General features: G+C 49.3%; 1 protein-coding gene across 1 annotated transcript; it reads right to left on the bottom strand.

Annotated features, from left to right (window-relative positions):
* Nucleotides 1–39: 39 nt before the first annotated feature.
* On the bottom strand, nucleotides 40–27,253 carry TAS1R2 (taste 1 receptor member 2). Its single transcript, XM_082378528.1, is given in 9 exon segments — nucleotides 40–2,096; nucleotides 2,100–2,410; nucleotides 2,413–2,574; nucleotides 2,577–2,834; nucleotides 3,296–3,419; nucleotides 14,868–15,077; nucleotides 17,285–18,046; nucleotides 20,572–20,982; nucleotides 22,365–27,253. Coding segments are annotated over 9 exon segments (2,805 nt in total). The 5' UTR covers nucleotides 22,743–27,253; the 3' UTR covers nucleotides 40–1,907.
* Between the last annotated feature and the right edge of the window lie 562 nt (nucleotides 27,254–27,815).

Below are 27,815 nucleotides of genomic sequence, written 5' to 3'. Positions count from 1 at the left end.
TGGTTCCGGGGGTGAGCTGTGTGGGGCTGGGGTCGTTTCATAACCCTTTTGAGTCTCTTTTATTCCCCATCTGTAAGATAAGGACCCTAACAGCACCCAACTCATAGAGTTTGGTGAGGAATAAATGGATAAAATTACAGTACAGTTCTTAGGGAGGGCAATAAATGTTAGCTGTTGTCCTCATCAATTGTAAGTACAAATATTTGTTGCGTCCTTCCAGTACCCAAGGCCACGAAGGATGAACTGAATGAATGATGTGATGGTTTGGGGAAGGGGTGGTGGAGGGGATGGTGGAGGAAGCCGACAGTGATTTAGCGGTTCATCAGTATCCATGGAGCACCTGCTCTGTGCCAGGCTCCAAAAAGAGGCTTAGGGAAGAGAAACAGGGACCGTCCACGGAGAAGTGGCCCAAAATATGAAGGCCGTTGCCCCAAATCCCAGATGGTTCAAGCCAAGATCCTGCCACCCACCACCTTGAAGCATGAAAGAGGTAAATTCAGGACAAGGAGGAGTCAGTCCTGCCCTCCCAGCTGCAAATAAGCTTAGGGAAGTTGTTCCTGCCGGGGCTGGCGCTGGCCAAGCTCTCAGTCACTCCCAGGGAATTTCTGAGAAGGCCACCATGTCACCGCAGTTATGGCTTCTTCAGGGCCCCCATCTCTCTGCCTGAGTGCACTGAGGCTCTGACACTCCCTCTCCCAACTTGGAGCTGGGTGCACCTGAGCCAGTCGCTCAACCTCTCTGGGCAGGCAGCAGTTTGGAGGCCTCAGTATGGAAGTTCTGGCTCCCTGGTGAGCTGTCAGAGGCCAGGTCTGGCCCCTGAACAGGGAAGGCAGGGCCCCTCCTGCAGCTGGAGGCCACCATCGGGGGTGGTGGACATGCACACGGCCACACCCAGCAGAGCAGCCTCTCCCAGGCTTGGCAGTGCCATGGTACACAGTGGCTCTGGAGCACATGAGAGGCTCGAGCACCCCCATAACAACACCCAGAATTTACTGGGTCGGGGCCAGTTTCCAGCAGCGGCTAGTGCCATGGACTAGAAGATATGCCACGGACATCAGGGTGTAAAAAGGAAGCACAGCCTTATTTTGCCCCCGATGGTTCCAGGGACGTGTGGATTTGCAACGGTTGGCATTTATTGAGTACCTAATATATGCACTTTGCACCCCTTATCTCTGATCCTTCAATGTTCCCATTTTAGGGACCGGGAAGTGTAGGCTCAGGGGCAGTAAATAATTGGCCCAAGGTACACAGCTCGGAAGTGGCAATGCTGGGATTGAAACCAAGGTCTCCGAGTCCACATCTTCTTAGGGGACCTCCGGAAAACAAGAAGGAATCTCATTCGTTTCACCCAAGCGAGGTTTATTCCCGAGCATTTATGGGCTCAGCCGTACTCAGAGACAACAGAGAAGCCGGGGATTCGTGCTCTGGGGGAATCTCGGGGATGAGACGCGGACACACGGGCAGCTAGTGAATGAGGCAGGGCAGCATTATTTGAGCTCACATCCTCCAACCCCAGCCCAGCCCTCCAGCAGGCGTCCCTTCACCGTGAACCTGCAGGTACCCACAGTGACCACCAGATGGCGGCTGTAGGCTGCCAAACGGGACTCCGTCCTTGGAGACCAATAGGTCACCTTGGGTTGTTTTTCTAGAATGGGGTGGCATTGCCTGGCAAGCTAAACAGCTCGAGGGAAAGGAACGAAGGGCAAATGTTTCTAGGCATCCATCGCTAGGTGGGTAAAAATGGCCAGGACGCAGAGAACCTCGGAGGAACGCCAAATCAGATACCAGGGCACGGTGGTAATCGTTGGGGGTGGCTTCCTTGCATCCATCTGGAGTTGAACCAGCAAGCCCCTGCCTCCATCTCCCAACGCTGAGGCCCTCATCCCAATGGGCAGATGATAGGAGTGCTAGTCCCTCCCCATGGTGTAGCCCTGAATCATGCTGTTGAAGTAGGCTGGCGTGTTGCGCTCCAGGTAGAAGAGAATCATGTAGCACTTGGGGCCGAAGTAGCCCAGGGTGATGCCCAGGAGGTGGAGCACAGTGACCAAGAGGTCCAGGATGGTGACCAGCGCCCCCTCATAGACAGACATGAAGGCTCAGAGGAAGACGGAAGAGGTGAAGTAGAAGGTCATGCAGAAGGTGATGACCTTGGCCTCGTAGTAGTTGGTGGGCAGCTCCTTGCCTATGTAGGCGAAGCCGAAGCCCAGCACGGAGACGAGCAGGTCCAGGCTGGTGTTGATCAGCAGCCCCTGGTGGTAGCTGGGGTTGCAGGACAGGGTCGTGATCTTGGGGTCATCAGGGTCAGTGTGGGCAGTGGGGTTGGTGGTCACGGCCAGTATGCTGCTCCCCACGATGACCGTCTTGAGCACCGTGATGAATGCCACAAAGACGTAAGGCCCATGGTAGCGGACCAGAAGCCGTAGGCGCGTGGGAGGCGTCTGGCCATCTTGAAGATGCAGATGATCTGGAAAGAGCGCACGGTGATGCAGGAGATGCAGACGGTGAAGCAGAGCGTGAAGAAGGCCTGGAGGCAGAGGCACGTGGAGACCATGGGCGGCCCTACATACACGGGACCAGCATGTATGCCATCAGCTGCGGCGTCAGCATCAGGAAGCACACGGGCCCCCCAGCCGAGCGAACCATGGGCGTCTGAAACTTCCTCCAGAAGATTATCAAGATGGCCAGGGTGCTGAGGAAGCCCAGGGCAGCCAGCACGACCACAGTGATGGTGGGTGCCGCATGCCATTCAAGGAAGGCCAGCTGCCGCTTGAAGCAGGAGGTGTCTTTCCTGCGGGACCACTCGTAACTTGGGCAGGGCTGGCAGTCGAATTCACCTGCAAGACCCCACAGCAGCTCCCATCAGCCGAACCTGCCTTCTCAGCATCTACATCCTCTGGGCCTGCATTGGACCAGGCCCTGGCAGGAGAAAGAGAGAGAGAGAGCTAAGGGCGACCAACGCTCACTGAGTCCCTTACACCCCCTGGCTCATCAACTTCTCACAACAACCCCATTTCACAGATGAGGAAACTGAGGCCCAGCCAGGTAAAGTCACAAAGCCAGGAAGTTATAGAGGCAGGATTTGAACCGAGGTCTCCTTGACTCAGAGTCTAATAACTATAATTCCTCCCTCCCAAGACCTCACCCTCTGGTGGGAAAGACATAATCCTTGGCCTTTGGACACTTATGTACCATGGGGGAGACCCCAGAGACCCTGCCAAAGGTGAAGGGACCTGGAGACCACACCCCTCCCAGGGCAGGGCAGTGGCAAGGCAACATGTGGGCCCATGAATCACACCTGCAGCTCGGTTGAGGAAGGTGCCAGAGAGGCAGTCAATGCACTCGAAGCAGCAGGGGTGGATGCCAGCTGGCTTCTTCTTTTGCCCAGGCTGGCAGTCCTTGGAACACATAGACACAGGGATCTGGAGGGAGGAGAGCAAAAGACCCTGAGTCCTCTCTCCCACTCTCTGGGGGCTCCCTTACCCTCTCTAACTCATCCCCAGCAGGATGCTCAGGGGAGGGGAACTGGCCTCTGCCTGGGAGGAGAAGGGGTGCTGGGATTGCCATTAGAACTGGACCTCTGTAGGCACCTTCTTAGTTTCGCCCAGCAAAGACCTAATCCACCTTCTTCGGGTAACAGCACCCAGCTGTTGAGACGGAGACTTTCTGAGGTTGCTGAGTGAATAGGATATGACTCTGGAGCTGCTAGCAGCCCGCTGGTTTCCGGGGGGAGAACATGCCTGAGGAAGGATCTGGGAGATGGAGAGAGGGAGACCCTGGATCCAGCCTTGCCTGAAGCTTCACCTTCAGGTCAACTCCTGGAATTTTCAATGATGTGAGGCAATAAACTAACTTTTTGCTTATATTGTTTTCTGTCACTTACCACCAAGAGTCCCAATTAACACATCTTTTATGGAGGGGCAGGGGTTTTCAGGTGAGCAAGAGCAGGTAGCCAGTGGCCATGTCTATTGCTTTTACTGCTATATTTCTTTTTTCTTTTATTAAAAATAAATTTATTTATTTATTTATTTATTTTGGCTGCGTTGGGTCTTCGTTGCTGCACGCGGGCTTTCTCTAGTTGTGGCGAGCGGGGGCTACTCTTCATTGCGGTGCACAGGCTTCTTATTGCCGTGGCTTCTCTTGTCGCGGAGCACGGGCTCTAAGCGTGCGGGCTTCAGTAGTTGCAGCATGTGGGCTCAGTAGTTGTGGCACATGTAGTAGTAGTAGTAGTTGTAGTAGTAGTAGTAGTTGTAGTAGTAGTGGTTGCTCCACAGCCTGTGGGATCTTCCCAGACCAGGGATCGAACCCATGTCCCTTGCACTGGCAGGCAGATTCTTAACTATTGTGCCACCGGGGAAGTCCTTGCTATATTTCTAGAAACTAGAAGAGTGCCCAGCAAAGAGGAGGCCTCCAATGATTGTTTATTAAATGAATGAATGAATTACAAGTAGAGGAAACAGTAAGAGCAATGAGGTGGAGGAGAGGATGGGGATGGCATTCTTGGGAAGAGGGTGTGTCTGAGCCTGGCTGAAGTCAGGCTGCATGGGGAGGGTGGAAGACTGAACTATGACACTAAAAATGTAGGGGCGGTGGGAAGCAGCCATGGCTCTTGAGTGGGGAGCAGCCTGATTAGATTCAGGTTGTATAAAAATCATTCTGACAACCAATGAGGAGGGCGTTGCACGAGAACACAGATAAAGGACCCAGGGCCCAGACACGAGGAGCCATGGTAGGACCACTCGACCTCAGAGCCCTTCTCTTCTGGCCTCTCAGAGATCACCTGCTTTCCTGTGCCACCCCTCTAGTCTCTCTTGCACATGCATCAGATGATGTTTCTGGATGTCTTGTTCTCTCCCTGAAACCTCATGGAAGAGCCTCTCCATCAGCCAAGTTAAGTCTGATCCCCTGCCAGCCTTCCCTCTGTGGTCTTTTCTGCCTCCTGTGGGGCCACACACATGTGCAGGCATATGCACACCAACATACACACACAAGCACACACACACCTTATCCAGACCTACACCCTACCACTCCCTTGCCATGTATTCTCCCCCTCCTCCAAGTTCATCTCTTCACTAACTCTGAGCCCCTAAGTAACCAAATTAATCCTACCTCTTACCCATGGAGTCTCAACCTGATATTCACACATTCATTCATTCAAAAAGGTATTGAGTACATACCGATGCCAGGCACTGGAAATATAGCTGTGAACCAAATGAGGCAAAGTCTCTGTTCTTATGAAATGAATATTTTCATGGGGAAGAGAGACAACACTCATATAAATTTGTGATACAACAGATGGTGTTATATAGTGTGAAGGAAAATAAAGCCATGCAAGGGATATGGAAAATGATGGAGGAGCTGATTTCACTTTCACATTGGGTGAAGGGAAGGAAGGCCTCATCCATCAGGTGACATTGGAGCAAAGATGTAAAGGCTGGGAGGGAGCAGGTCATGAAGATATCTGTTCAGGCAGAAGGGACAGCATGTGCAAAGGTCCTGCGGTTGGGAGACTTGGCATAGTCGAGGAGCAGCAAGGTCAGCGTGGCTCAAGCAGAATGAGCAAGAGGAAGAACAGCGGATCTGTTCAAAGAGTTGGAGTCAAAATACTTTGGCTTTTACTCTGAATGAAATGAGAAGCTACTGGAGGATCCCAAGCAGAGGAGTGACAGGATCTGACCTTCGTTTTAACAGGACTGCCCTGTCTGAATATAGATCATGAGGGGTAATGGCACAACAGGAAACCAGGCAGGGTGTTACTGTAATAGCCCAGCTGAGAAATGGTGGCGGTTCTGACTAAAGAGAGAGCCGTGGAAGAGATGAGAAGTGGTCAGATTCTGGATGTGTTTTGAAAGTAGGCTGGACAAGATTTACTGCTGGGTTGGATGAGAAAGAAAGGAGTCAAGGATGACTCAATGCTTTTGGTCAAACAACAGAAAGATGGTGTTACCTTTTACTGGAATGGGAAGACTTTGGGGGAGCAACTTTGCGTAAGTAGGTGAATATTTGACTTAAAGTTGAGGGGAGAAGTCCAGTCTGAAGATATAAAATTGGAAGTTATAAACCTATGGATCATATTTCCAGTCATGTAGACAGAGAAGAGAATAAGTCCATTGGCTGAACTCTTGTACCCTCCAGGGTTTAAGGGTCAAGGGGATAAGGAGGGACCAGGAAAGGAGACTTAGAAGGAGTAGTCATAGCTGTAGGGGAACCAAGAGAGAGACTGGCCCAGAATTCGAGTAAAGATATTGTTTCCAAAGAGAGGACGTAATCAGCTGTGTCACATCTGTTCACAGGTTGACTACGATGATGATGGTTGGATTGGCAATATCTAGACATCAGTGACCTTCACAAAAGCAGTTTCAGAAGAGTGATGTGGTGGAAAGCCTTGTTGGTGTAGGTTCAAGAGAGAATGGGGAACTTCTGGTTTCTGCTCTGGCATGTAAGGAGCTTGGAAGTCATCTCCTCCATCCTCACAACAAGAAAAAGGCTGAACAAGCTAAAAATCAACAACCCTTCTTAGGTCCATCAGAGAATTGGGGTCATGGGGCAAACCACAGATCCCAAAACTGGGGAGACAGGTGCACACAAAGAGTCACAGCTTAGCAGGAGCAGGAAATGCTGCTGGAGGCAGAAACTGGTAGGAGCAGCTAGACAGCAAATGACCAGTTGCTGGGACTGAGCTCAGACTAGCTTGAGAGAGACCTCTAGGGGTGCATCCATAACCTCAGGAGCCCCACCAGCTTCTCAGGGTAAAGACTGCTCTCCAGCAAGGGGAGAGGAAAAAGCAACCATTCTGAAATACACCCAGAGCATCCTGTTCTCCTTAACAAAGGCCTGCCCTCAAGGGAAACTATTTTACCACAGCTGAATTGACATAGGGGAAAGGAAGTACCCAACTGCAGCCCCCCCTCTAGCCTTCCTGTCTCACCGAAGGTGGGGAGAGCTGAGAGGCACTTGTGGAGGGCACAGCCCAGGGCACAGGCTTACCAAAAGAATAAAACCTGGTCATAGATGATTCCAGAATTCTTCCCCTCCTCCCACATCTTACCACCACATCATTCAGGCTCCTGTATAATAACAGGGGATTACAACCAAAAGAACTGCAAGGCTCAAATTCTGTTTAAGAAGGAGTCCCTAGGGAAACCCAAAACCAGCAGGGAAGACCCAAAAAGGGAGACATTAGAGGAAATTTTAGCCTCTGACACCACTTTGCTATGGCAAAGAGTAAACATAGCCTCACTCCTGCCCAAATAAACATAAAACCTTATGCTAAAATTTATTTACCTCAGTTCCTTTAACAAATACATCATGTCTGGCTTTCAACAAAAAATTACAAGGCATGTTAAAGGACAAAAAGGAAGTCTGAAGAGACAAAACAAGCATCAGAATGAGACTCATATATGGTAGAGATTTTGCAATTATCAGACAGGAAATTTAAAATAACTATGATTAATATGCTAAGAGCTGTAACTGAAAAAGTGAACAACATTCAAGAAAAGATGGGTAATGTAAGCAGAGAAATGGAAACTGAAAGAAAGAACCAAAAGGAAATGCAACACATTTTTTTAAAACCTATGGTAACAGAAATAAAGAATGCCTTTGATGGGCTCATCAGTAGACTGGACACAGCTGAGGAAAAAGCCAGTGAGCTTGAAGATATCTCTATAGAAACATCCCAAAGTGAAAAGCAAAGAGAAAAAAAAAGTGAAAAGAAGAGAACAGAATATCTAAGAGCTATAGAACAATTGCAAAATATGTAACATACATATAATGAGAATACCCAAAGGAGAAGAAAGAAAGGAACAGAAGAAATATTTGAAGGAATATAGGCTGAGAATTTTATAATTATTAATGACAGATACCAAATCACAGATCCAGGAAGTTCAGAGAACACCAAGTGGGATAAATACTTTTAAAAAATTACTCTTAGGTATACAATATTCAAAATGTAAAAAAACAAAGATAATGTCTCAAAAGAAGCTGGGCAGGGGGTGGTGGGGGGAATGCCAACAAAAATGTTTACTAGGGAAAAAGAAGGAGCTTTATAACAATAAAAGGGTCAATAGATCAAGAAGATATATTATAAACAGATATGCACCTAACAAGAGAGCCACATGGAGCAAAGACCATCAGAATTAAAGGGAGAAAAGACAATTCAACACATAATATTCCCCAGTAATAATTGAAGACTTCCATGCCTCACTCTCGATAATGGATAGAATAACCAGACAGAAAATAAGTAAGGAAATAGAGGACTTGAACAACACAATAAACCAACTGGATTTAACAGATATACATAGGACACTCTACCCAACAACAACAGAATATACATCTTCTCAAGTGCACATGGGACATTTTCCAGATAAGGACAGACCTTATGTTAAACCATGAATTAAGTCTGAATAAATTTTGAAAGATAGATATCACACAAAGTATCTTCTCTGACCACAATAGGATGAAGTTAAAAATCAATAACAGAATGAAAACTGGAAAATTTACAAATTTGTAAAAATTAAACAATGCTCTTACACAACCAACGAATCAAAGAACTCACAAGTGGGATTAGAAAATACTTAAAGATGAATGAAAATGAAAACACAATGTACCAAAACATGGGATACAGCAAAGCAGTGCTAAGGGGGGAATTTAAAGCTATAAACACTTACATTGGAAAACAAGAAAGATCTCAAATCAACAACCTAACTTTACAGCTTAAGGAACTAGAAAAAGAAGATCAAACTAAACCCAAAACTAGCAGAAGGAAGGAAATAATAAAGATTAAAGCAGAGTGAAACAAATTAGAAAGTAGAAAAATATTAGAGAAAATCAATTAAGCCAAAAGTTGTTTCTTTGAAAAGATCAGCAAAATTGACAAACCTCTAGCTAAAATGGCTAAGAAAAAAAGAGAGGATTCAAATTACTAAAATCAGAAATGAAAGTGAGGACATTCCTACTGATTCTACAGAAATAAAAACAATTATAAGAGAGTACTATGAGCAATTATACACCAACAAATTAGATAATCTAGATGAAACAAATTCCTAGAAACACAAAATCTACTAATACTAAATCACGAAGAAATAGAAAATCTGAATAGACCTATAACTAGTATGGAGATTGAATCAGTAATCAAAAAATCTCCCCACAAAGAAAAGTCCTGGATCTGATGACTTCACTGGTGAATTCTACCAACAACTAAAGAGGAAGGAACTCTCCTTAACTCATTTTATGAGGCCAGCATCAATCTGATAACAAAGCCAGTCAAAAAGGCTCAAGAAAAGAAAACTACAAACCAATATCCCTTATGGATATTGATGCAAAAATTCTCAACAAAATACTAGCAAACTGAATTCAGCAGCATATTAAAAGGATTATACACCATGATCATGTGGGATTTATTCCTGTAATACAAAGATAGTTCAACATATAAAAATCAATCAGTGTAATACACCACATTAACAAAATGAAGGGGAAAAAAACACATGTTCCTCAGTCATAAGAAAGAATGAAATTTTGCTCTTTGCAACAACATTAATGGACTTGGATGGTATTATGCTAGTGAAATAAGTCAGACAAAGACAAATACAGTATAGTATCACTTATATGTGAAATCTAAAAAATACAACAAACTAGTGAATATAACAAAAAAGAAACAGACTCACAGATATAGAGAACAAACTAGTGGTTACCAGTGGGGAAAGGGGAAGAGAAGAGGGTCAATACAGGGGTAGGGGATTACGAGGTACAAACTACTATGTATAAAATAAGCTACAAGGAAACATTGTACAACATAGGGAATATAGCCAATATTTTATAATAACTATAAATGGAGTATAACCTTTAAAATTGTGAATCACTATATTGTGCCCCTGTAACTTATATAATATTGTACATCAAGTATACTTCAAACAAAAATAAATAAATAAATAAATGTAATAAAACACATGATCATCTCAATTGATGAAGGAAAAGTATTTGACTCTTTCATGATAAAAAAACACTCAACAAACAAGAAGTAAAGGAAAACTACCTCAACATAATAAAAACTCTATGTGAAAAGCGAACAGTGAATATCATATTCAATGGAGAAGGACTGAAAGCTTTTCCTCTAAGATCAGGAACAAGGCAAAGATGTGCAGTTTCACCCCTTCTATTAACACAGTACTGGAGGTCCTAGCTAGAGCAATTAGGCAAGAAAAAAATAAAGTCATCTAAATTGGAAAGTAATCAATAAAATTATCTGCTCACAGATGATATAATTTTATATGTAAAATATCCTAAAGATTCTGCAAAAAAATTGTTAGGACCAATAAGTGAACTCTTCAAAGTATCAAGATACAAAGTCAACACACAAAAATCAGTTGTTTTCTACACACTAACAATGAATAACTCAAAAAGGAAATTAAGAAAATAATTCTATTTACAATAGCATCAAAAAGAATAAAATACTTAGGAATTAACCAAGGAGGGAAAGACTTGTACAATGAACACGACAAAACATTTCTAAAAGAAATTGAAGAAAACATACATAAATGGAAAGACATCCCATGTTTACGGATTGGCAGACTTAATATTGTTACGATGTCAATACTACCCAAAGCAATCTACAGATTTAATGTAGTTCTTATCAAAATTCCAATGAGGTTTTTTTGCAGAAATACAAAAACCCATCCTGAAATTCATCTGGAATCTCAAGGGACCCTGAATAGCCAAAACAATCTTGAAAAAGAACAAAGCTGGAGGAATCACATTTCCTGATTTCAAAACTTTCTACAAAGTGGCAGTAATCAAATAGCATGGTACCAGACTAAAGAGACACACAGACAAATGGAATAAAATAAAGTCCAAAAATAAAACCTCACATATATGGTCAAATGAGTTTGACAAGGGTTTCTAGGCCATTCAATGGGGAAAAGATAGTTTTTTAAGCCAATGATGCTGGGAAAACCGGATGCCCACAGGCAAGAGAATGAGGTGGCCTGTACTTAACACCATATATAAAAATTAACTGAAAACAGATCCATGACCTAAATGGAAGATCTAAAACTATAAAAACTCTTAGAAGAAAACACAGGGCAAAAGTTTCACAACACTGACTTTGGCAATGGTTTCTTGGAGATGACACCAAAGGCACAGGCAACAAAAGAAAAAAATGGTCAAATTGGACTTAATGAAAAATTTTAAATTTATGCATCAAAAGATACTATCAACCAAGTAAAAAGGCAACCTATAGAGTGGGAGAAAATATTTGCAAATAAGATATACAAGGGATTAATACGCAGAATATAGAGAACTCCTAAAACTCAACAACAACCAAAAAACCAACCTGATTCAAAAATGAAAAAAATAGACTTGAACAAACATTTCTTCAAAGAAGATATACAAATGGATAAGAAACACATGAGAAGATACCCAATATCAGTAATCATTAGGAAAGTGAGAATCTAAACCACAGTGAGAGACCACTTCACACCCATTAGGATGGCTGCTATCAAAAAGACAGAAAATAACAAGTGTTGCTGAGGACGTAGAGGAATTGGAACAGTGAGCTTTTGTGCACCACTGGAAATGTAAAATGGTACAGTCACTGTGGAAAACATGGTAGTTCCTCAAAAAATTAACAATAGAATTAATCTATAATCCAGCAATTACATTTCTGGGTATATACTCAAAAGAAATGAAAGCAGTCTTGAAGAGATATTTGTATACTCTTATTCATAACAGTATTAATTTCACAATAGCTAAAATATGGAAGCAATCCAAGTGTCCATTTATGGATGAGTGGATGAGCAAAATATTATATATCCATAAAATGGAATATTATTCAGCCTTAAAAAGGAAGGAAATTATGATGCGTGTTACAACATGGATGAACCTTGAGGACCTTATGCTAAGTGAAATAAACCAGTAATAAAAAAGACAAATACTGTATGATTCCACTTATATGAGGTATCTAGTGCGGTCAGATTCAGAGATAGAGGGCTTCCCTGGTGGCACAGTGGTTGAGAGTCTGCCCACCAATGCAGGGGACACGGGTTCGAGCCCTGGTCTGGGAAGATCCCACATGCCGCGGAGCGACTAGGCCCGTGAGCCACAATTACTGAGCCCGCGCGTCTGGAGCCTGTGCTCCGCAACAAGAGAGGCCGCGACAGTGAGAGGCCCGCGCACTGCGATGAAGAGTGGCCCCCGCTTGCCGCAACTGGAGAAAGCCCTCGCACAGAAACGAAGACCCAATACAGCCATAAATAAATAAATAAATAAATAAATAAAATTAAAAAAATTCAGAGATAGAAAGTAGAATGGTGGTTTCTAGGGGCTGGAGGAGAGGAATGAAGGAGGAGTTACTGTTTAATGGGCATAGCATTTCAATTTTGCCAGATGAAAGTATTCTAGAGATGGATGGCAGTGATGGTTGTACAACAGTATAAATGTACTTAATGTTACTGAACGGTCAACTTAAAAATGGTTAAGACGGTAAAGCCTATGTTATGTGTATTTTACCACAATTAAAACATTGGGAAAAATCATTTAAGATGGTAACATTTGTGGGGTTTTTTTTTACCATAATTAAAGATAATTTTTTTAAGTAACAAAACTTCTGAAATACAATGAAAGCAGTACTTAGAGGGAAGTGTCTAGCTGTCAATGCCCACATTAAAAAAGAAAGATCTTAAATCACATTCACTACCTTGTTGCAGAGTTGTGTACTGTGCTACTGTCTGTCATGACAGAATGCACATGGAACCTGATCATTCTAGAAGACGTGGGTCCAGCAACCACAGGGTGTAAAAAGGATTGGCCACACTCACCATTCTTTGCAGAGGCCCATTGTAGAAATGGGACTTCCCATCTCCAGAACCTTGGATTCTGCTAGAATAAAGTATGGTCTCCAAAGGGGGAATACTCCCACCAGCAGACACAATAGGGCTCTATGGTTACCACCTGGTCATTTAGGGGGTCTCATGCCAGCGAACGAGAAAGCCAAGCAAGGCGAGGTAAATGACTTGGATTAGCGGGAGGGGCTAGGGGTGCTGCTAGGGGTAGGAAAGAGTAGGACTGGGACCCAGGCGATTCCCCAAGGCGGCACTTGGTGCTTCTAGCCCGGTGATGACTGCTACTAGATAGCCACCGGACCACAAGCCAGCAAGGACAAGGTGACAACAGCCTCTGACACCTTGGGGATGAATGTCTGGATCACCCCACATGCCAATGACATAGAGCAGCCAATGGCTGAGGGCGAGGGAATCCAGAATGGACGGTGGCAGAAAGAGAGGGATGAATCAGGTCCACCCGGGGCCCAGGGCAGCAGCAGGACCTGTGGCTGGGTTCACTCGACTCCCCTCGTGCAGAGACCAAACTGGCCGCTCTCTGCCCAGGGGCTGCAGGGTGAGACGCCCACAGAGAGCTGCTGGGCATCACACGAGCGCGACCTGGAAATGCCAGGGAATTCATACCCCCTGGCACAACCCTTGACCACTGGGAGATACGGAGCCAACGGATCAGTGCCATCCTCTTCCCACCCTTGGGGACCTTTCTAAAGTGACTCCTGAGAAGGTTCAGGTAAGACTGAGATCCCATTGCTCACAGCAGCGTCCAGCTTGAGAACATTCCCTTTCCCTCTTTCCCTGTTAAATACTCCCCAGCCTCCTACTCCTGTTCCCCCAGATCATATCCTGGGATAAACCATCTGCACATCAGCCCTTGTCTCAGGCTCTGCTTTCTGGGGGAAAGCCAGGCTAAGACACTTATTTGTTGACTTGTGTCCCTTCAAAATTCCTATGTTAGAGTCCTAACCCCAGGACCTAAAAATGTGATCTTATTCGTAAATCGGATCACTGCAGATGTAATTGGTTAAGATGAAGTCATACTGGAGGAGGGTGGGTCCCGACTCCAATATGACTGATGTCTTTATAAAAGGGGGAGATTTGGAGACAGACACACCCACGGGGAGAACACCATGTGAAAATGAAGGCAGAGATCAGGTGATGCAGCAGGAGCCAAGGAAAGCCAACAGGGACCAGCAAATCACCAGGAGCCAAAAGAAAGACCTGGGACAGTCTCATTCACAACTCTCAGGAGGAATCAACCCTCCAACACCTTGATCTTGGACTTCTGGCCTCCAGAACTATGAGACAATATGTTTCTGTTGGTTAAGCTCCCCAGTTTGTGGTCCTTTGTGATGGCAGCCCTAGCAAACTAATAAAGACACCAACACAATGTACTCCATAAAAATCCCCCAGAAGCTCAGAAACTAGCAGCACCAAATGCCTCTGGAACAGGGGTCAGGTGGAGGTGGGGAGAGTGATGAAGACTGAAAAGTTTTTAGATTCCCTCCCTCACCCCACAAGGCTGGGTCTCTATCCTCCCCTCCCCAGCAGCATTCTGACAGCTTTTTATAGAAAGAGGGTAAAACAAAGGAGCTTTAGACTGACAGATGTCGGACATGGTGGAAAGAAGAACTATCATCCCCAAAATGTGAGTATTCCTTGCTAGGGTGTAGCCTGAGTGCTGTATAGAGAGACACGGACAAGCTGTGTGCCCTTAGGCAGGTCACGCAACCACTCTGTGCCTTCAGTTTTCTAACGCATAAGATAGGGAGAAGAGTAGCATCTATTTCCCAGGGTTGGCATGAGAGTTGAAGTCTTTAACACACACATGTCCTGAGCCCCTCGGTCCTGAGAAGCCAGAAAGTCCTGAACTTGTACAGTTCTCCGTCAGAGGAGGAAGGCTGGGACCCCAGACAGTACACCCACAAACAGACACCACCAGCTGTCGAGAACGAATCCCAGGTAAAAGGGTCCTTGCCACCCCAGCATGAGCTCTGGGGCCTGGCCTCCAGTCCCCTCCCCCACCCCCTCCTGAGAGCTGACCGTCCTGTTAGGGGTGTGCCAGGAGATGTCACAAATGTCCTTCAGCTGCCGCTTCGACGGTTGGTAGGAGGCGATGCTCTGGAAAGGGTTCTGGCTCAGGTGCCATTGCCACTGGATGACCTCCAGGTTCAGGGACAGGTCCCCTTGCTCATTGAAGAAGATTTGGTGGCCCAGGAGGGTGAAGTTGACCTTCCAGATATCCGGAAGTAGCTAAAGGAGCCGGAGGGAAGGGAAGTGGAGCTGGCATCAGAGGTTGGGCCAGACCTGGGAGAAATGCTACCAGCCCACGGGCCTTGATTTCCAAAACTTTGAAAAATGTGGCAGTTTGGAGGCAGTGGCTGAGAGCTCTGGCTTTAGAGTCAGATGCACCTGGGTTTAGGCATCAGATCTACCACCTGCTGTGAGGCCTTGGACCTGGCACTTAACCTCTATAAACCCCAGATTCCTCTTCTGCAAAGTGGGGGCCAAAATGGCCTGACCTTCTGGGCTCTGAAGCAATAAATGAGTGAATCTCTGTTAGGGGCTCAGAACAGTGCTTGGAAAATAGTCAGCTCTCACCTCCTACTGAGATGTCAATATTATTCCTTTTCCCTGGAAGTCACTTCGGCCATCCCTCTGGGATCCAATATGAGGGGTCCAGAGTCCACTGTCTCTCCCACCTACTGGGGTCTCCCCTGCCCCCTGGGTCCTGCCTGCTGCCCCACACTTTGGAGCCAACTCTCTTTGCAGTCTCTCCCCGCCCCATCCCCCATCATTCTCACTATGCAGAAGCTGGTATGAACTAGAACATGCTAGGACATCCTTCGGCCTGAATTCCAGTCCTAGCTCTGTCCTAAATTTGCTGTGTGACTTTGGGCAAGTCACTGAACCTCTCTGGGCTGATCCCAAAAGGGCTTCCAGCTTAGTTATCAAATCAGTCTGGCTCGTAGGTCTTTCCTCCATAAATGAGAGAGTCTATTGGACTACATCTTGGGGGCCCAGAGCTCACCTCATCTCAGGAACTGACAGACAGATAGCCCAGGGATTTGATCTCTAGCCTTCTCCCTGCCCTGCCGGGAGAGTGAGGACCTGGCTGAAGTCTCTTTCGCATATGCACGGGTTGCTGGGTCTGAGAGCAATGGTCCTGGGAGCTGAGACTGGGGAGGCTCCATCCCGGTGGTCAGCCTGAGGATGAGGATCAGGATGGCAACGGCCCCTGGGGAGCCAGCACTAGTGTCCATGTCACACCCCTGCGGCGACCTGGCCAAGCTGGGCTGAGCAGCCTGGATTCCAGGGTTCCAATACATGGGGCCAGAAAGCATGTCCCTGTAATTCTCCTGAGTAGGCAGGGCCTATTATTGGCAGGGGCCTGGGTCTCTCCTGGCTCCCCTTTTGGGTCTGAGCCTTGTTTCCCCTTCCTCACCTAGCCCCACCCCCAACCCCAGCAGTGGCTCTACCCCCAGGCCCCACCCTCTCTCCTAAGGCCAGACACTGGTGTCAGAAACAGAGGAGGAGACACTCAGCTTCTACTCTGCACCAGGTAATGTACATACATTATTATTAATCCTCATAATAACTCAGCAGCATACATATTACTCCTTGTGTTTAATAAATGAGAAAACTGAGGCTCAGAGATATTAAATAACTTGCCCAAAGTTGCACAGCTAGTGGTGGCAGAACTGGGATTTGAACCCAGGCTGCCTGATTCCAAAGCTCTGCTCAGATCATCACCACCTGCCTCCTAACGGATGGGCTGTATCAGAGATGCCTGAGGGGTATCAGGGGAGGATAAAGACGGGGGTGGGGGGTGACTGAGCAATAGAGTAGGCAGCTGGTTCCAAACTATGAAAAAGTCAGTGAACTATTTAAGCAGAGATGTCTAATGACGAGTAGAAAGCATACGTCTCTGGTGTATATCTCCTCTGCTCCTCTGGATCCTCAGTAAAACCTTCTACACCTTCCGTAGGCCCAAGGTAGGGTGTGTGTGTGCCTGTGCATAAACCAGGAAAACGCAGCTTTAAATTCCAGGCCTGAATCAAGGTGATGCCGAACTGGGACGATGAACCTGAGAGCTGATGGGAATACACAAGCTCATCCCCAGGGCCTCCACCCTGGAGAGGCTGCGGGGAGACATGGGGCTCCGGCCTGCGGGGCTTCCTTCTAGGGAATTTCACCCAAATCTCCAAGGACAGACTATCATGGATGGTGATGATTAAGTTAATTTTTTTTTTTTAAGGAATTTTGTTTTGTCACCACGAAGGGCTCCTATGTGTCTGGAGGCAGGGCGTGATCCATGGCCTCTCCCACCCATTTGCCCAGAACCCACCAAGGGAAGGGGAGGATAGAGCAGAGCAGTGGGCAGCTCTGCGGTCTCCATGGCAACCACGGACTCTGCACCTGTTCCGTGGGGCCCTGGCTTTCCACAGGCCAGACCTCACCTGCCAAGGGTAGACCACCTCCTTGTGGCAGCCGGTCTGGTTGCAGCCCAGGAGGTTCTGCGGCGCGTGAGCCACGGCGTAGACGGCGGAGTACATGCTGTAGACCACGCATTCGCCGGAGAGCGTGAGGATGGAGTTGAAGGACTCAGTGGTGTTCATACAGGTGTCACACTCCTGGTTGCAGGTGGCCCCCAGCCTGCTCCTGTTGAGCGCGGGCCGGCTGACCTGGGAGCGGCGCACGCGGAACTCGCTGAAGCCCGGGATGGGCACGCTCTGGGTGGTGATGCCCAGGAAGGTGCCTGTGCGCTGCAGCTGGGTGAGGTGGTGCAGGACCGGGTCGATGGCCCAGGATTCGGAGGCGATCCACACGGCGCCCGTGAAGTTCTGGCGCAGAACCTCGCGGAAGAAGTCGAACAGGGCCAGGTCTGGCGAGAACACGGCCACAGCACACGCCACGCTCTGCTGCAGCTTGCCCACGATGGCCTCCAGGCGCTCAGGCTCCTGCTGCGTCATCGTCTGGTCGGGCTGCGGCATGGGCAGCGTCTCCTGGAAGGCGATGCAGATGTCATGGTGGGCCAGGCGCTCGCTGAGCAGCTGGCTGTTGCCGCGGCCGTAGTCATCGCTGCTTGGCAACACGAGGATCCCGTTCCAGCGGAAGTGCAGCGGCAGCCGCACCATGGCCTCCATTTGGTGGTGCACACCTCGCGCCGTGCGCAGCACCGCTGGGAAACGCAGCTGGTCATTGATGGCACCGTAGGTGATCCGCCGGAGGGGAGGGTCCAGCAGGTATTAGCGAGGGTCTCACAGGGTAGCCCCCCCCAGTGGGGTTCCACCCACCGCCATCATCCTTATGGCGTTTGAGGAGCACACAGCGCCAGCCACGCCCAGGGCTAAGTGGTTTACTCCACCATCATCATGGACATCACAGTAATGACAATGAATGAGAACCTACTATGTGTTGGACCCTGAACTAGGTGGTTTGCTCCATCATCACCATGGTCATTACTGAAATAACATTTCACAGGAATCTATCATGGGCCTGGCCCTAGGCTAGGTGCTTTACGTTAACATCATCGTGATTATCCTTGTAGTAACACTTACCAAGCACCTACTGTGTGCCATGCCCTGGGCTAAGTGATGTACACCATCTCACGATGGTCATCAGCATGGTAGACTTTCGTGAGCACCCACCACATGCCAGGCCCTGGGCAAGATGCTTCTCATCGACGTCAGCCCCACCTCATCCTTTAGCAACACTGTTGACCACTTAGTGTGTGCCAAGCCCTAGGCTAGGTGATTTCCATCATTATCATTCTCATGATCTAGTAACATTTACTGAGTGCCTACTGTGTGCCCCTGAGCATAAAGCTTTCCTCCTCACCATCATCATCCTCAGATTAGTCACATTTCCTTCCGCAGCCTCTGGGATGGCACAGTCTCGGTTTTCTTCCCCTTTCACTGGTTGCTTCTTCTCCTCTCCTCTATGACCTCTTGACCTTGGAGGACCCCAGGGCTCAACCTTCAGTCCTTGTGTCTTCTCCATCTGCTCCCCTTCCTTTGGTGATCTCATCCAGGCTCCTGGCTTTAAATACCATATCCATGCTGACAACTCCCAATAGCCCTGCCCTGGACCTCTCTGCTAAATTTCAGACTCATACCTGCAACTGCCTCCTTGACATTTCAAACTTAACGTAGCCACAACTGAACTCCTGTCTCCCCTGAACCTGCTTCGCCCACAATCTCCCCATCTCCCCTGATGGTGAATCCATCCCTCCAGTTACTCAGGCCAGAACTGTAGAGTCCTCACTGGCTCGTCTCTCTCAAACATGCCGCCTTCAAGCCATCAGCACACCCCATGGGATCTACCTTCACAGTGTGTCCGTTCAGTGCCTACACCACCCCCCCACCATCCTAGTCCAGCCACCATCATTCCTGCTACGAGTTACCGCAATATCCTCGCCCCTCGCCCCTCTCCAATCTACACTTAGCATGGCTCCAGGGCGGTCCTGCTCACACATACACACCAGTCACATATTCAAGACCCTCCAACAGTTCCTAATGCCACTCAGGAAAAGCCAGAGTCCATCGGTGGTCCCTAAGGGGCGCCATCACTGACCCCAGCCCTTCCCGCTCTGATTTCACCTCCTTCTCTCCCACTAGTCCCAGTTCTGCTCACCCAGTTCCATGAACACGCCAGGCACCTCCCGGCCTCTGCATTTGCTGACCCCTTGTCGTGGGTGCTCTTCTTCCTCCTTCACCTCCTTCAAGCCTCCATCCAATCTCCCTGTACCCACTCCGCCTGTCCCCCGACGCGCCCCACCTCCCTTAACCTTAACTTGACTTTTCCTTTTATCCATTTCACTTCTCACTTCCCATTATCCTATATCACATACTTATTTACATTGATCGTCTGTCTCTCCCCACTGGAAGATAAACTCTATGAGGGCAAATTTCTGTGCATTTCCCCAGCGGCATCCCCAACACCTACAGCAATACCTGGCACCGTCGGTGCTCAATAAATATTTGTTAAATGAATGAAAGAATTACTTCAGTCCTGGACTAGATTCTTCACATAAGAATATTAACACTGATTGAGCACCTACTCTGAGTCAGATCCTTGGTGCTTGATATAATAAAAACAACAGCAAAACTTACAGTATTTGTAACTACCCACTGTGGGCCGAGTCTTGTGCTAACTGCTCTTTAACAAGCAGATATTTTATGCCAGTTCTGGACTACGCCTTTTTGATCATGATGGTGAAAATAGTTAGCATAGCAGCAGTAATTCTATAGCACTTTTTTGAGGACCTGCTGTGAGGCAGATTCTGTGCTAGGCAATTATACAGGATAATATTGAGCACTTTCTGAGTTTTTATTCTCGCGCAAGATGCTTTACGTAACAACAGGAACATTACTGACTACCTATTGTGCACTAGAAATTCTTACCTAAACTGAACGCTTTCATCTTCAGACAGTCCAAGGCTGGGACTCTTATCATCCCACTTTAGAGATGGGGAAACTGAGGCTTGGGAAAGTTAAGAGGTTGGCTCAAGGTCTCACAATGGCCAAGACTCAGAGGCAAGATGCACACCGAGGTCCTTCTGCCTCCGAAGCCTGAGCTCTGAACCAATAGGCTGGCTACCTTGCCAGGGCTGGGGTGGATGTCCTGACCTTGCTTCCGCTCCCCGATCCAACACCCCCGGGACGGGTGGGGGTGGTGAGCCCTCAGGAAAAGCACTCGGCTGCCCTCCTGCCCAGCCCCTTCTCCCAGGGCCCAGGGGCCTCACCTGTGGAAGGAGAGAGAGGGAGAGGAAGTGGGCCACGGTCATAGAGGACTCGGAGTTGTCAGGGCCGGTGATGGCCACCACGTGGGGTACGTAGTGGCTGTAATCCTCCTGGATGGGCGGGAAATAGTCGTCCTGTGACAGGAAGTAGAGCACAGGATGGACGTTGTTGGACATGTGGCAGGTGTCCACCATCTCGTAGCCCAGCAGCACACTGGGCAGCAGGCTGATGTCATTGCTGATTTCCTCCACCGCAAAGCGCGTGGCCTGCGTGAGGTTGTAGCCCAGCACCTTCATCTCGTACCTGGAGAGGCCGCAGTAGGGTGGAGTGAGCAACGGGTCCAGAGTGAGGAGGGAAGGGGAGTGGCGGGGAGGGGAGGGGAGGGGAGGGGAGAGCCAGCCTGTTCCTCCTGCCTGCAGTAGGAAAGCCAAGGCATCGCCCAAGAAGGAACCACTCCAGAGGGTTCTGGCATTTTTACCACATCATTTTCACAGCTCTGAGATCACCATCGTCCCTATGACCACCTCTGACACTATGATCTCTGTGGCCACCATCAGTCACCACCACTGCCACCAGTACTACCGTCCCTATGACCTCCGTCATCACTCTATCAATGTCCACCAATGTGACCACCATTACCCACCATAGCCTCCATCATCACTATCGTCACTGTGACCATCATAACCTACTATTCCTATTATGGGTATCATCACCACTGCCATCACAGTCACCCCATGTCTGTGGCCATCATTATCAATACCACTACCATCATCACCACCACCACTACCATCACCATCATCACCATCACTACCACCACCACCACCATCACTATCACCATCACCATCACCACCACCACCACCACCACCACCATCACTATCACTATCACCATCACCACCACCACCATCACTATCACCATCACCGTCACCACCACCACCACCACCACCATCACTATTATCACCATCACCACCACCACCACCATCACTGTCACCATCACAATCACCACCACCACCATCACTACTATCACCACCACCACCACCATCACCAGTATCACTACCACCACCACCTTCACTATCACCACCACCACCACCATCACCATCACCACTGCCGCCACCATCATCACCGTACTCCATTTTCCTTATCACCAGTATTACTACTACCAACGTTATCTACATCACCATCACTTCTATCACCACCATCATTTCTCTAGACTCTCCACCATCATCACAAGCATCAAAATATCCAACATCATGCTTAGTACCATCACCCTCACCATTCTCAAGCCAACATATAATCTTCCCCAACATCTTATAAATGGTTCATTTCTTACAGTCAGGCTTTAATCATCTTTGCACTCTCCTTCCTTTCTCTCTCTTTCTCAGAATGCCTCGCCCTCTCTGCACAAGATCACTATTTTATAATCCCAGGCTGGCTCCAGTATCCCAGCCTTCATGCCTGCCCGAAGGTGGCCCACTCAATCTCTGAATGATGCTGCCACCCCAGTGGGTTCACAGGGGATGGAGTGCAGAGGAAAGCACCCCCGGTCCTGGAAACACCCCTGCCCACCCAACCACAGCCCTGGGAAAATACAAACCTTCCTTCCAGTCTGAGAACCTGCCTCCCAAAGGTATAACAGCCGGGCCTTGGCATGGACTCACTGGGAGTCCCGCTGCTGCCAGAGGGAAGGGGGTTGGTTTTGATGGTCTCTAAGACCCCTCTAGGCTCAAACATCCCATAACTCTTTAGTAAGAGATGTGACATTGAGACACCAGGTTTCAAAATTTCAGGACATAGTCGCCATAGATTTTAATAACACGGACTGTGCCGGGCCTCCCTGAGAGCCAGTGGAGTGCATCCAGGATGGGGGTTTGGCAATGAATGAGGAGACGCATTCTGACCCATTGGGCTTGGCTTGGCCTCCCCAGGACCACAGGACCAGCCTCGGCTCCCACCCCGCCCACACCATCACTTCCAGCCTCACACTGGAGACTCCCTCCTTGCACTTGGGCACCTGCAGGTAGTTGAGGTGGACAATGCCCTTCACGTTGGCATGGAGGGTGAAGAGGCCACCCAGGAGGTAATCCCCAAGCAAGTAGAACTCCGAGTTCTCAGCCAGCTCAGCCAGGGCCCGCAGCAGGAAGATCAGGGAGCAGACCACCCTGCCCTGGGCTCCCATGGCTGGGAAGTAGAGGTCCCAGAGGTGGCTTTGCCTCCCTGGAGAGCTGGCAACCTAACATCAGGGGATTTGCACAGACATTTACATATGGGTCCTTTCGCTGTCCGTGGAGCAGGAAAGCACCTGGCACAGGTAGAGAGGTTTGAGGGCTCTGGAGGAAGGGGAGGAGGCTGGAATTAGGATGATCCCTTCTTAGGATACAGCTGAGCCTGGGTGGTCCAGGAGAACCCCATTTGGCAGTAGACAGAGCATGTCCTGCTAACCTGGCCACACCTACGCCTTCTGCCACTTAGATGAGATCAGGTCACAACTCCCTGATGTTTCAAACATTTGGGAGTAAAGGACATAGATGCTCCCATCAGGAGACAGAGCCGGGGGGCAAATGGAGCCCACACTCCAGAGCCTGACCAAGTTGGGGCTGGCACGTGGTCATGTGTCCCGCCCCGACCCATAGTAGTTGTTCCAAAACAGCAGCCACTGATACTAAGAACCAGGCATCACGCTGAGTGCTTGTCACTCACCATCTCATTTAACACTCACAATAACTGGGACTATTACTAACCCCATTTCACAGGTGAGGAAACTGAGGCACAGAGAAGTTAAGAAACTCAGTGTCTGTTGCACAACCAGCAGAGCTGCGATTCAAATCACACAGCCAGACCTCAGGGCCTGGCTCTTAACCTCCATGCCATATTACATCGCGAGCACCTTGCTTTTGGTAAAAGCAGCAGAACAGCAGCAAAGAGATTGGGAAGTGGGGGTGGGGGAGGGGGGCCATCTGTCAGCCCAATAATCCATCATCACCTCTGCAGAGGGAGCCCCCTCTAGGTATCCCCCCTTGGATCCAGGACCCAGGGGCAGGGGTGTTGGCAGAAAGGAAAGTTGAAAATTCCTAACATTGAAGGTGACTGCCCCCAAGGAGTGGAATGGAGGGAGACGGCTCCAGCAAATCAGGGACCTGTTTTAATCAAAGACCTTTGTCCATGGAATGCTGTTTTGGTCCTTTCCTGCCCCAACAATATGGCCTAGCAGGAGCCTTGGGGGCCTGCTATAAAATGCCCAGCCTAGGTGGATATGTCACAGGCCTGAATGCTGCTCCTGGGGCCCAGGCTCATGGAGGGAGGAGGCTCCAAGGGCAAAAAGGGGATTGGAAATCCAGTACTGTCCCCCTGCCCACCCCTGCCAAGCCCTGATCCTCCTTCAAGGGCCAGCTGGAGCCTTACCTCCTCCTAGAGCCCTTTCCTGACCCCAGTGCACGGGAACCACTTCTGCTCTGCGCTGCAGTGACTCTTCCATCTGTATCAGCACTGCGCCCCTGGTAACGGACCTACATCATTGACCAGCTCCTGCTGACGTGTGTGTCTACACTCGAGGAACATTGAGGCAGCATGACTCCAGCCGGCCTGGACTGGACATCAGCTCTGTGTGCTGTGTGAGAATGGGCAGGTTACTTAACCTCTCTGAGCCTCTGTTTGCTACTGAAATAGGAATAATAATTCTAGCCTCATGAGATCGGTGTGGGGATTAAATAAAAAGGCATGTGTGAACTGCGGGGCGCAGGGCAGACCCTGGAGAAAGGTGAATTTGCCAGAGTGCAAGATTGTCCTTTCTTGTAATGAAATGAACTGCCCCGGGGGGCACCCCAGGCTCTGAGCCCAGCTGAAAGAGCCCAAATCTTCTCGAAGTTACCCTGAAGGATACTGGCTGTGTCTTTAGCAACTCCAGAGGGAGCACCCCCTCCCTCGCCCCTGACCTCCCCTGGGGTGGAGTCAACCCACAGACATTGAAAACAACAGGGAGAGGCCTCTGGGTGCTGTGGAAAGATGCAGGATTTGCTGCGTGATTTGGGGCCTGGCCCTGGCCCTCTCTGGGTGTATGTAAACCAGTGGGGGGTGGGGGAGACCCAACCCATAGAATGAAAAGAAGAGCCCTGCACAGGGTGTCTGGAGGTGTGGGTTCTGGTCCTAGCTCTCCCCTCTCCTGACCTCAGTTTCCTCATCTGTACAATGGGGAGGTCCTCTTTGGACTGCCCTTATTCACCCTCCGTGACAGCAGGTCAAAAGCCCCAGCGCTAATTCACCGTGTCTATCGGTTCTCTCCAGACTCCTCCCCCTTTTGCCACACCCCAAGCTCAGACCCTTATACCTTCCGGTCTGGACCTCCCCGTCTGCCTCAGGTTGACAGTTTAAATCCCTGAAGGACAGCTCTGAGTCTATCATTCCTTGGCTCTAACACCCCCTGGGACGCCACATTGCTGCAGGATCACAGCTGAGCCCCTGGCCTTGGCTTTCAAGGCCTCCCCAGCTTGACCCCAGCTCACCCATCCTTCCCCCCGGCTCTCTCCTGCACTGTGTGCCCCAAACTACAGCGACATTGGCCTCCTTGGAACGCGGTCCCTGGTGGCGTTCTAGGAGCCCCCGAGACCACTGTCCTCTGCCCTGCCAGCTACTTAGGGAGTCGTGAAGACAGTAACTAAACAGCACTTTTCTGGGATGTGTTATGTGCCAGGCACGGTGCCAAGCGCTTTTTATGCATCATATCGTTTAGATACCCTGCAAAGCAGCCATTATTACTCCCATTTTTAAAGTGAGGAAACTGAGGCTGAACAGTTAAGCGACTTGCCGAAAATCACACATTTAATAGGTAGTGACGCTAGAATTTATTTATTTATTTATTTTAATTTTTTTGGCCTCACCGCACAGCTTGCGGGATCTTAGTTCCCGGACGAGGGACTGAACCCGGGCCCACAGCAGTGAAAGCACCGGGTCCTAACCACTGGACCGCCAGGGAATTCCCAATGACACTAGAATTTAGACCCAGGCTGCCAAGCTCTCAACCCTGTACTGTCTGATTCGGGTGTGTTCTGCCCTCAGGAGCTGTCACCGTTACACCCACCACGGGGGTGGGGACTGGTGCCGCCCTCTCCCAATGCAGGTCCCACCTCAAGGCCAAGGTGTTGGTGAAGGACCAGTTCCAGGCACAATGAGTGTGTGCGTCAGTTTGAAGAGAATAAAGATGCCAGTTGCTGGGTGGCCCTGGAATGTTCTGGAGACTCCCAGTCAACTCAGATTATTTAGCAAAGCTTGGGGGTAAGGGGATGGTAGAGAAAAAGAACATCTAAGTTAACTGGAGCCTGCTGGGTGTGGCGTTGTGGAGTACAAGAGTGGCTGAGAAAACCATGCATCCAGAGGGCACTAGCAGAGCCCACTATGTGCCAGGGCTGGGTGGGGCACAAGGGACACAGCCAGGACACACAAGGGATACGGCTTGCAGTCTGGAGACAGAAATCAGGGCCCTCGTGAAGGCAGCACATGCTGGAAGATGCCAGGGGCACCAGGGCCACCCATAGTGTGGCGTACTGTATCAGATTTAAGAGGGCCTGCAGAGCTCCACAAGCCTACCCATTATACAGATGGGGAAACTGAGGCCCAGAGAGGGCCAGTCGCCAAAGGGCCAGAAAAGCAGGTGGATTTCCCCTGGACTCCAATCAAGTCAAAAGCATGTCGGGACAGCTCTATGATGACCCACGCTGTGCTGGCCGCCAAGAAGGGGTAAGGAGGAGGGAAGGCGTGGGCCAGCCAAGAGCTCCATGGGGGAGGCAGCGTCTGTGCCACGAAGCATGGGAGGAGGATGGTGATAATGAGCACAAGTTATTTCTATTATTAACACGTTTGGAGGGCTCACTCTACGCCAGGCTGCCATCCCATTTTATTCTCACTACCTTTTGAGGTGCTGTTATTATCTCTCCATTTTTCAGATGAGGAGACTGAGGTTCAGAGAGGGACAGTAACTTATTCAAAGCCACGTGGCAAGTATGTGGATTGGAGGAATCCAAGACCCTAATGGGGACTCAGGGAATGGTGTTGACCAAGGCGCTCCAATGAGGAAGGAATGATGGGGTCCCCCTGCTTAGTGGGGGCTATTAGTCCAGATGGATGATCTTCTCTGAAGACTAAAATCTGAAGAAGGAGCCCTGGATGGAAAGTCAGAAGTCTTGGCTTCTGGTTCAGCTCCACCCCAACCTGAAGGCTGCCCTCAGACAAGTGGCTTCCATTCTCTGGGCCTCAGTCTCCCCACCTGTAAAATGGACTCAGTGCTTCTTAACATTTCAGGGGCAAGGATCCTTTTCAGATTCTGATGAAAGCCCTGGACACTAATGCACACGCCTACAAATGCAGCCATGCGCCCAGATCCAGGATGACACAAGGCTCAGTCCGTGACCCTTGAGATGTCCTGGGCTGGATGATCTCCGCGGTCCCCTCTAGCCTTGACATCACCTAAGAAGGGCAAGTGGCTGAGGCTAGGGCACTGGCTGCCCTGAGAACAAATGTCCAGGAACACCAAGGCCCTGCAGTTCTCCTTCAGGGCTGCACCCAGAGCACATGCCCCACGGTGGCCCAGGCTGAACACACTGCCATCCTCATGGCCCAGTCCAGGGCCTGAGGTCCCCATGATCACACCTGTGTGGCTACTGGTTGCCAAGGTGATGGAGAACCATGACAGACTTATGCAAAGTTCATGGGGCAGGGGCGAGCCATGGAAATGGGGGCCCGGGAGATGCTGCCCATTTGCCTTACATCTGCTTCCCTGGGTGCTTACAGAAAGGAACTGGCCATGTTTGCTCTAGGCTGGAGGGGGCTGCCCTGAACTTCCTTCCTCCCCCTGCCATGGTGGTTGGAGGGGCCTGGAGCGCAGGGGGGAGCCCCCAAGAGGGGCATGACCCCAGGGACTGGGGGTTGCATCGGCTCCTCTCCCCTACCCCACCTTTGTACATCCTCTGTTTGCTTCTCTGCCCCCCCCCCCCATTTCCCCTGTCTCTTTCCTACCAGTACTGCCTCCTCCAGGACAAAACTGGGCAGCTGGAAACCTAGTTCCAATCCAGCTGAGGGTAGAGCAGGGGTAGGCAGGCAGGGCTTCCCCAAGGAGGGTCTGGGAGCTGCACAGCCCCTGAGCCAGCTGGCTTGGTTCAGAGACACCTTGGAAGAGGGCACAGGGGAGGCCTCAGAGCTGGTTATCAGAGGACCCAGCCTCACTGGTCACCCCTCTGAGATGTCAGAAGTGTAGTGGGTAGGG

This window comes from Balaenoptera borealis (genome assembly GCF_965194805.1).
Source record: "Balaenoptera borealis genome assembly, chromosome: 1".
Lineage (NCBI taxonomy): Eukaryota > Metazoa > Chordata > Mammalia > Artiodactyla > Balaenopteridae > Balaenoptera > Balaenoptera borealis.
Note: the sequence above shows the minus strand (reverse complement) of the source record. Positions and strands in the feature narration are given on the sequence as shown.